This window comes from Mus caroli, unplaced genomic scaffold, assembly GCF_978045245.1.
Source record: "Mus caroli unplaced genomic scaffold, Mus_caroli_1 scaffold_14, whole genome shotgun sequence".
Lineage (NCBI taxonomy): Eukaryota > Metazoa > Chordata > Mammalia > Rodentia > Muridae > Mus > Mus caroli.
The window spans coordinates 790,013-804,066 of NW_028227269.1; the positions used below are offsets into that span (position 1 = coordinate 790,013).

At 43.6% G+C, this 14,054-nt stretch overlaps 1 protein-coding gene across 13 annotated transcripts in view; it reads left to right on the forward strand.

Annotated features, from left to right (window-relative positions):
- Window positions 1-14,054, forward strand: part of Dtnb (dystrobrevin beta) — a 207,155-nt gene that overhangs the window by 158,357 nt on the left and 34,744 nt on the right. For all 13 annotated transcript variants that reach the window (XR_015045156.1, XR_015045155.1, XR_015045158.1 and 10 more), the window contains one exon: window positions 1,019-1,106. Coding sequence is in view for 9 of the 13 variants with exons in the window: in XM_085830168.1 (XP_085686294.1) it covers window positions 1,019-1,106 (88 nt within the window). In the remaining 4 variants the exon portion in view is untranslated. The remainder of the gene's footprint in view (window positions 1-1,018; window positions 1,107-14,054) is intronic.

A 14,054-nucleotide genomic window follows, 5' to 3' on the forward strand; every position in this document is an offset into this window, starting at 1 on the left:
ATAGCTCTAGACCTTTTAATGTTTCATTTTGAAACAAATTACCCAAGCTGTCCTTGAATTCATTTTGTGGTCCAGGCACACCTGGAACTTAAGATGCTCTTGACTTAGCTTCTCACATTCTGATGAAGTCATCATCATCCCTGAGTCCCTAAAGCATCTTAGTGGGCATGGTGGCTCACGTCTGTAATCCCAGCCCTTGGGAGGCAGAGGCAAGGAGGCTTTCTGTGAATTCAAGACAACCTTGGGCTGCAGAATGAGAGCCCGACTCAAAAAAAAAAAACAAAAAACAAAAAAAGCCAGCTATATTTGTGAAGCTGATCTTCTTTTGTTGGGTACCGTTTTATCCAGCATCTCATCTGCATGAATCCTTACATGTTTATAATAATGGGTGAGGCATCACACAGTAGCACTCACAATCCCTGTTCTGGAGAGACTGAGGCAGGAGAATTGGGAGCTCAGTGTGGGAAATACAGAAATAACTCATCTCAATAATAATAATAATAATAATAATAGACTAGTTCACTGCAAACTGTGCCCATTTGTGAAATGAACATTTTAGAGAAGAGAGAGAAAGGGAATGTTAAACGGGAATATCTAATGCTACGAGCTCTTTCCAGCTTGAGAGTTTCGTTTGGCCAACCCTGGCCGGGATCCCCCATTTCCTTCATCCAGTGTTAAGTACACTTTTTCTTAGCCCTCTGTTTTTCATGATCCCATAATTTTTTTAAGTCTTCTTTTAGTTCCAGACCTAGCACTGTACAGGCTTTTTTGTAGGATGTCTTTTCTTTTCTTTCCCTTCTTTCAAAAAGGCACTGCCCCTTTGCTGATGCAGATGCATAGGGATGGTGTGTGTAGACTCGGTGTGTCCTGAAATCCTCTTGTCTCAGAAGACTGTTAGTCTGTGACGCAGGCCTCTGCGTGTTGTTCTTAACATTCTTAGTTACAAGCCTTCTCCCTGAGGATCCGACAAGAACTAGGATGTCTCATAGACACCTGTTGAATTTTATCTCCTTGACAGTGTGCTGGACAGTCCTAGCCGACTGGATGAGGAACACCGGCTTATAGCCCGCTATGCTGCCCGGCTAGCTGCAGAGGCAGGAAACATGGTAAGTGAATGGAGGACCTCAGGAGAGTATCAGAAAGTAGCAGTATTTGAGTATGCATATTATGTAGAATAGTAATTGTGACCCTCAATAGTAATTACTACCCTCAGAGAGAGGGTTGCTGGGGAATAGAAGGTAGGGATATATATGGGGAAGAGAATGAAGGAGCCTTTAATTTTATCTGCAATGTTCTTTGAAACACAAATCAAGAAGAGAAAGTCAAACAATTTAGTTCTTTAAAAATATCAATACATTTAGTGTAAACTCCTAACAATCAGTAGATGATGGAAAAAGGAGAGATAGGACAAATCACCACTGTCAGGAATGAGAAGGGACCTCACTACAGATATTACAGAAATTGAAAGTATGAGATGAAACATTGACTTCAATACAATTAATAACCCAGCCAGGTGTATTAAATGCCTTTAATGCCAGCACCCAGGAAGCAGAAGTGGGTAGATCTCTGAGGTTGAAGCTAGCCTGGTCTACAAAGCAAATTCAAGGACAGTCAGGGCTATACATTTCAACCCTGTCTCAAAAAATAAAAAGCAAAAAGGTTAACACTGATGCAATATGCATATTTCTTGAAAGACACCAAAAAATTTTGACACATAAATTAGCAATAAAAAGAAAATCAGTTAAATGGTTGTTATAGAAATTGAATTCATAACTAATTTCCCACAAAGAAAACTCCATGTCCTGATGGCTTTACTGTTGAATCTGTCATGTTTACAGGAGGTAAAAAAATATGTGAAAAGGCTGGTACACCATGATCAATTTAATGTATCCAAGCAATACAAATTAATGTACTATATTAAATAAATCAGTGTATTTAACAATTTAAAGAACACTTTGTAAAATCATACTAGTAGATGAAAAAGAAGCATTTGATCGAGAACAGTGCCATTTGTAAAAATCTCCCTATATATTCCAGGAATAAAGACAGGACAGACTTCCTCTCCCTGAACAATACCTACACAGAAACTACCGGCTAGTGTGGTTGTTAAAGACTGAATCCTGGAATCCTCCCTAGTCTAATTTTATTATTTCTATTTACAGTCACATTGGAAGGCCTAGCCAGCAACACAAAGTGTAAACACTGAGAAGGAAGTAAAGTGGTCTTGGGAAGTAGCATGGTCTTCTCTAGAGTGCTGTAGAGCCTGTGCAAACACTGTTAGAGAGAGCACAAAGGTCAGCTTATAGCGTGCAGCGAGATGGAAAGCATAGAGAGCACGGGGAGCGTCTCCAGGACCACCAACAAGAAGACTGACAATAGAGATGGAAGGGATTCAACACGGAAAGCTATAAACTCTTGCTAAGAGTAATTATGGAGAGCAAAGTAAACTGGAGGTGCACCATGTTATCAACTGAAGACTCGGTGTTTACATTAGGATGTATCTTCAAACTGACGTACAGAGAGTACACTCAGAGGCTGGGCTGGGGTTGGAACCCTAGCTGGCTTCTACTTCACTGTGTAGACTAGCCTAGCCTAGAACTTTGGGGTCCTCCTGCCTCTGCCGCCCCGGTGCTAAGATTGTAGGCATATGCTGCTGGGCCATGCTCAATGGGCTTCTGTTTATTGTTAAACTGGCAAACTCACTTTAATAATATGTCTAGAAAACTAAAGGACCCAAAGTAACTATAACAGTCTTGAGAAAGAACAGAGTTGGCAAATGTCACCCTAGCTAAAACCAAGGCCTACTATAAAGCTCTAGTAATAAAGAAAGTGAGGTTTAGCCACACCCCCTTAATCCTAGCACTTGGGAGGCAGAGGCATGTGGATCTCCATGAGTTCCAGGGGCCACCTTGGTCTATAGAGTGAGTTCTCTGTCTCAAAAAAACAGCCAAACAATCAGTGAGGTTTAGTTAAAAGATGGACAGATAAACCAAGGGAGCAGGATAGGATATCCATAAATAGACTCCCGGCAGCACGGAAGAAGCAGTTCTGACAGGAAAGGGAAATTTCTTTAAGCTCTATCTTTATTTTATGTATATGGGTGTTTTTCCTACATATACACCTGTATACTATTTACTGCTCTAGGTGGTGGGACCTGGGAGAATGGAGCCAGTAAATGAAGAGCACTGAAGTTTATGACACAGCCAGTTGTACTCAGGTCAGGCAGTTTATACTCTGAGGGTCAAGAGGAGTCACATGAGTAAAGTATGCAGTCACAAGGGCAGGCCTCATGTGACAGGCAAGCTGCACACACACACACACACACACACTCACACACACGACAGAAACATTTTTTTCCACAGTAGCATATAAACAAATAGTAGTCATCTGTGATGAATAATCTGATGTAAACACATTCCTGTCTGCTACACCTGGAAAGAGGCATAAAAGCATAATCTAAGAACAGTTTCATGTTTTTGAAGTAACTGAGTTCTTACGTCTCTTACCTTGCTTGGTTGACATTTTCTCACAAGCACTCAGAATTCTCCTCATACAACTTCTTTCTCAGACCATGTTCTGACAGTGGGAGAAGCCAGAAGAAAGCACCAGACCCTCTGGAACTAGAGTTACAGTTCTTAGCCACCACAGAGATGTCGGGGTCTAGATCCCGGTTCTTTGGAAGAGCAGCTACTGCTCTTAACTACTGAGGCATCTCTGCAGCCCCCAAATTTCTCAATCACTGATACTAAACCTCAGGGTGTGGGGTGGGGAGGCTGGAGAGACTCTCAGTAGCTAGGTGCACTTGCTGCTCTTGCAGAGGATTGGCATTCCCTTCCCAGCACCCACAGCAGACGGCTCACACCAGGGGATCCATTGTCCATTTCTGGCTTCCACAGGCACCTGTATGCATGTACACAAGTACATACACAGAAACACATGCACACACACAATCAAAAATAAAATAATTTTAAATTTAAAAAGCAGTGAATGTGTTAATAAAATACCAGACACAGGTAAAAATAAAATTTGTGAGCTGGAAAATATGTGTAAGAAAAATTTCCAAAACTGGAGACTGAGTGGCTGCATCGAGTTCAAGGTCAGCCTGAGCTATGTGATGGATTTCAGACCGTCCTGAGATGTCCATCACAATTGCAAAATCCCCAAACAGAAGAATCTAAAGTGCAGGATCAGCTTTACCTACCTAGGAATTTGAAGTTAGTCTGGGATACATGAGACCCTAGCTCAAAAAGAGGAAAAGAAAAATCTCCAAAACACAACATAAACTTGGAAAATCTGAGCTGCAACATTCAGTGATGGAGTGTAGAGAACAGTGGTCTAATTAGAATCTAAACACTTCAGAGTTAGGTTGAAGAGCAAGTGGTTACAGTTTTCCAGATTGATAGAAGACAAGAATCCTCAGGTTGAAATATCATAGTCAGCCCCCCAAAAGAGAAAAATAGCTTCCCTAAAGCCATGGGGCACAGCTACCTGGGAGGATCTAGCAGAGGACAAAAAGTTCCTTAGCTGTTACTCAAGAGTCAAGAAGGAAGTGGGTTGGGGGCTGTGGCTCAGTTTTAGAGTGCCTTCCTACTATGTACAGTTTTAGAGTGCCTTCCTACTATGTAGTTTTAGAGTGCCTTCCTACTATGTACAGTTTTAGAGTGCCTTCCTACTATGTACAGTTTTAGAGTGCCTTCCTACTATGTCCAGTTTTTAGAGTGCTTTCCTACTATGTACAGTCGCTGGCTTCCACCCCAGTACTTCAAGAGTGAGAGAGAGAAAACTTGCTTGTTTACAACGGATTGCCAGTTTCTCTACCGCAACAATGGGGTAATTTCTCATGAGGGTGGATAAAAGCTTTACTGAAAGATAAAGAGTACATCCAATGTTGCTGGGGTTTTGACAAAACTTGAGAATATTCCTTAAAGGGAAGAACAAGTGAGTGTGGTTGCTGCACTGAAAAGAACTAGTTAAAATGTTAAGAAGAAAAGGAGAAAACTCCCAGAAGCCTGGAAAGCTCACAGTAGGACGCTTGCTAAAAGTAGTGCTAATGGCTTACACTTACTGAATATGCACTGGGTGGAGGTCATTCTTCTAAGTGCTTTGCATATCTTAGCTAATTGATTATTCAGAACAGTCCTGTTTCCTGTGGTCTGAGAGATAACCACCCATCGTTGCAGTCTTTGAGTGGCCCATCTGGATGAGGGATGCCCTTTTTATCTCTCAAGCAGTGATAATTTAACTGTTGGAGGTTAAGGTTCTGTAGGAAAGAAATGAACAGAAAGCAAAAGCAAAGAATAAAATGAAAGGAAGGATGACCTGGAATCAAAACCATGGACTCAGACACTAACCAGGAACAAAGAACCAGTCCATCCCCCAAGCCCTGGCATCTCTTGTAAGTGGAAGTGGCAGAGCTTAGAGGCTGGTGGTGCTGGAGAGGAGTGAGGCGGGACAGAAGCAGCATGTCAGATTTGACAGTTAGGTCTCGTCCGTTCGTCCGTTCGTTCGTTCGTTCGTTCGTTCGTTCGTTCGTTCGTTCGTTCGTTCGTGGCGGGCGGGGTATGCCAAGGCGGCTGCTTTTCCCCAGACAGTCAGATCACATACATGACTCAGATGTTGCAACTCCGAAGGCTGTGGAATGGAACAGTCTAGGAAAAATACAGAGCAGTATGGAAGAGCTGGTTAAATCTTACACATGCCCTCAGCCGGTCATAACTGGTCAGGTAATTTTAGAATTCAGATTCATGAGTCGGTGAGTTGAGATGTGCTGCACTGTGGCTGAATCCTAATAAGTGTGCTTAATGCTCTGAAATAGCCCCATTGACCTTACATGGCCCTTTAAAAGGCTGTAAACAAGAGGCAAAGCCTTTTCACCCTGGGGTCCTGGTCTCCTTTGCCATGAACCCAGATAAGGATGTTTGCACCTGCTGGTTTCCATTGCCTGATGTTGAATTGTCATGAAAGTGATGGCAGCTCAGAAAGGGTCCCTTTCATCTTAGTTTACTCTGCTAAGTATCGGGCCTCTCTGCACTCCTCTTCACCTAACACAGAGCACCTAATCCTCTAATCTCCCCGTGACAAGTGCTTTGCATCAAGTGGGGACCACGAGTTTATTTATAGGCTGCTAGATAGGCTTCCCATCGATTTTTCTCAGAGACCTTCTTCCACAGAGGGGCCATTCAGTCATTTGTACCTGCAGCGCGCGCACACCCTGTGAGTGCCTCTCCTGTAGACACTGAGCAGCTTGGTGTGCAGCAGACCAGGCAGTGCCTCCTCACGCTGACCCTTGAGGAAAAGCACTGCACCTCTCACAGATGGGCCAGGAGGACTCATTTGTTTTCCTAGAGTGCCTACGTTTCTTTTTTAAAAAAAAGGAACCGGAAACCCCTGCAATGCGTGCTGAATCATAACAGTGATGGCAGATTCTTAGTTCTCGAGCCTTAACCCGTGAGCACCGGGCGTAATTTTTCTTTTAAGGTTTTCTCATGGGAAAAGAAACCAAACTACAACAACAACAAACAAACCCCAAAACCCTTTACAGGAAAGGTAAGCTGGGGAGGCCAGCACTACCATTGTCACTCTGCCTCAGGTTTAGACATTTCTGAGAGGCTGTCTCCACAGCCACACCCTAACCTTCATAGCATCGTCATCATGGCTGCTTGAGGCACACTGTCTCAGGAACATCCTCATGATTTCTCAAACTTTAGGGGTCAACAGTATCTCAGCTGGGGTTTGGATACATGTAGTGACTACAGGCCCCACTAAAATAGTCACTGCATAATGTGGTTATACATGAAGCACTTTAAACTGTAGAGGCTTTGCTTCTGATCTACTGAGCCAGAACCTCTGGGTTTAGGGCCCAGCTGTCTTTACTGAAGGAAAAAAACAAAGGAAGGAAATTCACAGCCTTCTGATTTACAGTCAGCCTGGGAAGCAGCATCTTAAGCAGTATCATTGGATTCTGGGGTGAGGTTAATAACCCATAGCCTTCACTTATCCTCTAGGAGGTTAGATTGTGGGCAGACTGCCCAGGGATGCAGACAGTGTAGTGGCTCTCAGGGGCATCTCTGTGGACACCTCCTGTCAGGTTCATAGAGGTCAAAACCACTGGTCTCTCTTTCAGGAGACTACAGAAATGCATACTGGGCTACATCGGCTGACTGTTCACTTGCCTTGGATGTGTATTGTCTACCCAGTCCAACTAAAGGGATCCTGTAGCTGCCAGCTGTGTGAGACCCTTAAACCTGAAAGGATACTATTGTGAGATGCACCATCTCTCTTAGGATTAGAAGGGCTGCAGCATTAACTGGATCCACTCTTCATTCCCAAACGGGGTCCTCATTCTCCAGTATTAAACCTTTCTCCCCCTACTCCACAGGGCTTTGCTATGTAGTCTAGGCTGTAACTGGCTTACTTCTGTAGTCCACTGTGTGTGTGTGTGTGTGTATGTGTTCTTGATGAAGACATCAGAGTCCCTGGAGCTGGAGTTACATATACGAGCTGCTCACTGTGGACACTGAACTCCAATCCTCCACGAAGAGCAGCAGGTGCTCTAACCGCTGAGCCATCTCTCCCTGCCTGGATGTTTACCTGGTACGCAAGGCAATTCTAGTGGATAGATATGATTCCTAATATGATTTTGTAAATGAGAAAAGAGGCACATTGAAGTTGCTAAAGTTCCCCAGCCAGTCTTGAGGGTAAATGTAGGTTTGTATGACTTCATGTATCAGTGTAGTCACAGATCGCTTTTCATTATACAGCATTGGTGTTGTAACATACACATAACCGGTGTTTTGGTGTTTGGTGCTAAGTTGTTGGGGTTTGTTGTTGTTTTTGAGACACTGTCGCATGTACCTCATGCTAGCTTCAGGCTTGGTATGGAGCCAAGGGTAACCTTGAATTCATGATCCTCCTACTTCTACCTCCCAAGTACTAGGATTTACATTGTTTTACTTTGTTTTGTTGAGACAGGGTTTCTCTGTGTAGCCCTGGCTGTCCTGGAACTGTCCAGGCTGGCCTCGAATTTAGAAATCCAGAAATCCACCTGCCTCTGCCTCCCAAGTGCTGGGATCAAAGGCGTGCGCCACCACACCCGGCTATTGTTTTACTTTTTAAATATTTGTTTGTTTGCTTGTTTGTTTATGAGAGTTGTTGAAGCCAGAGAAGTGCTTGCAAGACTCAGTTTCTTCTTTCACCCCATAGAGTCCAGAGATTGAACTCCTGTCATAAGGTTTGGCAGGAGGTACCTTTACCCACTGGGCTGTCTTTTAGGAATGGAAAGCGGGAGGGAGGGAAGGAGGGAGGAAGGGAGGGAGGGAGGGAGGGAGGGAGGGAGGGAGGGAGGGAGGGAGGGAGGGAGGGAGGGAAGAAGGAAGGAAGGAAGGAAGGGAGGGAGGGAGGGAGGGAGGAAGGAAGGAAGGTTGATTCCAGGGGACCTGTTTCCAGGTGAATGTGATTCACAGACATTTTGTACTTATAAGCAAAACACTACACATAAAAAATAAAGAAGCCTAAAAATCTAGAAGACATTCTAAGATGGTGGAGTTTTGTCTATTCCAGCAAGGCAGAGTTTTGACTGATGGAGCAGTGCTCCAAACATTCCTGCATGTTGAAATATCTGACAATGTTTTTTAAAAATTTATGTGTGTATGAGCCAATGTACCCTATGCATGCAGGAACTGAAATAAAGCTTTTTGCCACTGTGGCAGACCATCCAAGTTTCAGAAGTCAAAAGAACTTCAGGGTTTGAGGTTTTGAACTTATTAAATAAATCCAGAGACTTAGCTTTTATTGGGAAGTGACTAAATCTTGATAAATTTTGCTTTTTCTGAGTCTAAGGTAAGCAAATGAAGGGCCTATTAAAGGGCAGAGCATTGCCTAAAAGTTTGAGCCAGTCCCCTTGTTGGTCACCTGAGAAAATCCATTCATCACACACATTGCTTTGTTAAAGCTGTCAGCATAACTTTATTTTTTTTTCAGCATAACTTTATAACAATGGAGCTGCTAGCTTAAAGAATATTGAGAATAGCACATTAGAACACGATAGTAATGGCCCAAGTGAGTGGTGTATACCTGCAAGTCCCAGTTAGCAGAGGCTAAGGGAAGAGCCAGAAGTTTAACCCAGGATATCAAGGCCAACCTGACCACCCTAGCAAGACTGTCCTTTGTCCCCCCAAAAGTTACAATAAGTAAAAAATGTTTTAAAATATTACTGAGTGAAAGACAATTTAGAGATCTTAAATAAAGGTGTCTAGAAACAAGTAGATTTGATGACCCATAAGTAATGACCCACTTTGCTGTCATCTGCAGTCTGTGGATCCATCCCAAGGGTTCTCAGCTGATCTGGAAATGATCCCTATTGATCCCTATTGGGAGCAGGGCAGTGGTGGAGCACGCCTTTAATCCCAACGCTTGAGAGGCAGAGGCAGGGGGATCTCTCTGAGCTCAAGGCCAGCCTGGTCTACTGAGAAAATTCCAGGAAAGGCAGAGCTACACAGAGAAACCCCATCTCAACCACCTCCCCCCCATAAATAAAATAGAATAATTTTTTAAAGATGACCCCTGCTGGGGTTTTGCAGTGGGCCTACTTCAGTAAACGAAGTTGCCTCAGGATGTCTGCAGGCTGGCCTTGCACGCAGAAAGTCCAGAGAGCAATGGTTTTTACCCAGAATGTTTTATCTTAAGGATGAAAGGGTACACTTTGTGAAGTCACTGTTGAATGGATTTTTAGAAGTGACGGTGGAATGGGGGCTTCTCAGGTACCCGTCCTCATGAATCAGCAGCCCCAGATCTGGCCAGAGTCTGCTCGCCTGGAGGCCTTCTGGGGAGAAGGAAGGAGTGAGGAGAGGCTGGGGTCGGGTTAAAGGATTTTCTGTTTATGAATGAGAGGGTGTCCAGCTGATCAGAGGCTGGCTTTAGATATTTAAAGAGATGGGTACTGAAGTATGCAGTATGACAAGCATTTGCAAAAGGATACATCAACATCAGGAGAGAAAATACAGCCTAGGGAAGTCATCGGAGCAGAATCCCCAGAACAAATTACTGTGAACTTATGGAAATAGCTTATTTTCCTATTCTCTGCTTAAAATGGTCATTTTTTAAAAGTAAGTTAAGATGGGGAACCAGAACCATGATCAGAATGTCTCAGCACTATATGTCTACTCAAACGTGTTCCCATGAGGTCTTCCACACCCAAACTATCTCCTTTGCATGAAGCGTTCTTTTCTTCCAGCTTCCCTCCTCAGTTCTGTGCTGAAATGACTACATGGGAACTTACAAACTCCTGACACTACCAAGTTTTTCTTCATCACTTTCATGTCCTTCGGCTGCCTCCCTTCAGGTGTTCCAGTTCCCTCTGCTGTTCATGCTCTCCCCCAGCCTTCTGGCTTGCTGGGCCTACTCAGAACCCCTCACGGGAAGAACTCTCTTTCATCACGGCCTGCCTCATGCCTGTTACTGCTGATGTGTGTGTGTTTACTTCTTTTTTCACTCGGTTCTCCCCTGCTGTAATATCAGCTTTGTGAGATGAAGGTTTTGCCATTCACCAGGGCATCACTAGTGGCTTGAACAGTGTGTCTGGCACAGGGGAGCCAGGAAAGGAATAAATTGTTCTTGGAAGAAATTATCTAAGGTCTCTTCTAGACAATGTTTCCTGTGAACTACCATTCTGTTTCTGTCTTAGCATCTTTAGAGTCCACAAAGTATTTGAGGAAGGGAGACTTGCCTTTGTTTTACATTATTGCTATTGTTACCAAGGAGCCCCATAGTGTTTAAGACATCAAATAAGTTAAATACTAGATGTCTCTGCTGTATAGTTATACAATACATACTAGTTTATTGTTCATTGAGAGAATCCCTAAGTCAAGGTAGTGATAGAGAAGACAAGGTTTCCTTAGGCCCACTGTTCTGGTAGGCCTTTTTGGGGAAGGGTCCTGATGCAGCCCAGAGCATGATATGGCAAGAACCAGAGAACCTCGTGTGTGTGTGTGTGTGTGTGTGTGTGTTACAGAATTCAGTCTTAGGGACCAAGATCAAGTCACAGAGTCTCCATCCTAAAGACCTCATTCAATCCTAATTACCTCCCAGAAGTCTGTCCCTGAAGTTTCCACCCTCTTTACTACCTCACAGTGAGGATCGTAGTCTAACACACGGAGCTGTAAGGCACACTCAGAGAAGAGCACCTTGGCTATATTTACTGTTTTGGTTTTTGGATTCGGGGTCTCACCATGTACCTTTGGCTCGCCTGGAACTCACTTTGTAGAGGGGACTGGCCAGGAACTTACAGAGATCTTCCTGCCTCTGCCTCGAGTGCTGGGACTGAAGGCCTTTGCTACCACTTATATTTACATTTAGAGCAAAGGAGACAAGCCACTGAGCACTGAGGCTGGGGTGGGGGTTCTCCTATGCGTTCAGCAGGTAGAAAAGCCCAGACCCATTCTGTCTGCAGGAACCATTGCTTCTCTACTTCTGTTTGAGAAAGACTGCTTCTGGGGCTTCTCTGCCTCCACTCTAGAAGACACCAGGTTTGCAGTCAGACTGAAAAGCATCAAGGTTATTTAAGCATTTCCAGTGAATACCACCATGAATGATTGTTCTCGCACAATTCATGTCCTTCCCACATCTGTAATTTCCCAGACTCTCACCCTTATAGAGAACTATAACTTTTAGTTCCACTTTTTTAAAAGTTAGAAACCAATGCTTCCTATCCAGTTCATTCTCATGCCACTTTGGTGAGGCACAACTCGAGCTCTTACAAGACTCTAATACAGCATGGAAGTGTACTCAGCTGGCCGCTGGTACACACTTCGATGGGAAGAAGGAAGTTACCTTTTTTTTTTTTTAAGAACAAGAAAAATATTAAGTGAACTGGTAAAAACCAGATTGGCTGTGCTGTTTTACCCATTTATTTAGAAAATACCATATGAAACGGCTTGTTATTGAAACTTCCGGCTCTGGGCGGGATATTAGTAGGCTCCTGCTCTTTGTAGGTCATGCTTGGGACAAAGCAGAGAAGGTGCAGAGTAAGCACGGCTAGAGCTTCCGTTCTAGTTGCTGAGTGAAAAGGAAACAACACCTCATTATCCCTGTTTTCTTTCTGTGTTCCTTGGCTGATATATATACCGTTGAAGTGGAGGTGTAGGAAGATCGAGATAGAGACTCACATACAAAGTAAACCTTAAGAAAGAAACTGGAACCAGAGGATAAGGTAGTTTGGCCACTTTGGGAAACAGCATAGAGCCTCACATACATGGCTGTGTAGCTGAGGTTGACCTTGAACTCTTGATCCTCCTGCCTCCACCTGAGAGGATGAGTGTGTGTCACCACACCTGTTTTTATGTGAGGTTGGGGTATTGGGAATCAAAGCCACTATTAATGTATTCAGGGCAAGCACTCTTTCAGATGAACTACACCCCCAGGCCCTAACCCACTCTCTGCAGCCTGTGTATGGTGTTTCTAAGTGTTTAATTTTTCCTACCATATTCTCGAAGGAGCTAACAAAGGTACAAATCACACCCACATGGTCTCTTCAAAGATGACACAAATCATGACTAACACACAAGAGTGTACCCAACATTACAGTTCCTAAAGAAAGGAATGCACAGTGAAATACCACCTCACACCCACAAGAATGCTCCCCACAAAGATGGACAAGTGTCGACAAACAAGAAGGAGAGCGGCAATGGTACACAGTGTCGTGGGAACTAGTCCAACCACTTCGGAAAACTGACTCCAAAGGCAGTTACGATGGGGCTCAGCAGGTTTACCCCTAGGTGAATAATCAAGAAGAAGGACATATTTCTACACAAATATTCATAACATCATTCAAAATAGCCAAAAAGTAGAAACAGCCCAAATGTAAATCAGTTCTTAAGATAGAAAATGTGATTTACTTATATTATGGAATATTATTTATCCATAAAAAGGAAATACTGATTTGTGGTACAATGATAGTGAAACGTGAGAGCATTTTGTTAAGCTAAAGAAGGCGGTTTATGTGTAATATACAGAATCAATGAAACTACAGAGACAGAAACAATGGTGGCTCTCAGGGCAGGCAGAAATAGATTATGGTTTCTAGTGAGCCTGGGATTAAGGGAAATAGTAAAATTTTGCTGGACATAGATGGTGGTGATGGTTTCGCAATCTCATGAACCCACTAAAAATTGCCAAACTGTATAGTTTACAAGGTCAGGGGCTGGGATTTGATTTAGTTCGTAGGGTATTGCACAGCATGCACAAAGCCCTGGGTTCAGTCCCAGTACTGCATAAACCAGATGTGGTGTCAGACATCTGTAAGCATATGGGTGGTTAGAGGAAGGAGATTCTGAAGTTTGGGGTCATCCTTGGCTACATAATATTCTAGGCCAGCCCAAGCTCCTGTCTTAAAAGGAGGGGAGGTAGATTTATGAAATGTAAACTCTATTTTAAAAAGGAAAACCTCACAGTTACAGCCTTTACAGTGAGGATGTTGAAACAGAAAGGATTTTACCAGGTTTCAGTGAGAATACTTTGAAACTGGGGCTGTGGCTTGGAGGTTAAGGACACTAGTTGCTTTCCCGTAGGACCCTAGTTCGATTCCCAGCACTCACGTGGTGGCTAGCAACCATGTGTTACTCCAGTTCCAGGAGGTCTCTGCAGACACCAGGCATGCAAGTAGTTCAGAGACACACCTGTAGGTAAAATACCCATACACATAAAAATATAAAGTAAAACTTAAAGAAAGAGGAAGTTAGAACCCGAGAATAAGGTTGTACAGCCACGTTTGGAAACAGTATAGGGGTTTCTCAGACCTTGTTTGTAGTGTTAACCCGCAGCTCAGCAGTGCCAGATTATATATCAGAGCCTGTGAGTTTACTGAGTTACCACTCTCATCACCAAGCCTGATGGCCTGAGTGCAGCCCTGGGACCCACACGGTAGGAGAGAGACATCTCATGTGGGTCCTCCCATGTCACACTGTGACATGCGTGTGCACACATGCAAAGTAAAACACAAACTGTATATTGATACAGAGACCTGTAATTAAGGCTTATTACTGCTTCGGCTGTAGGTCCTA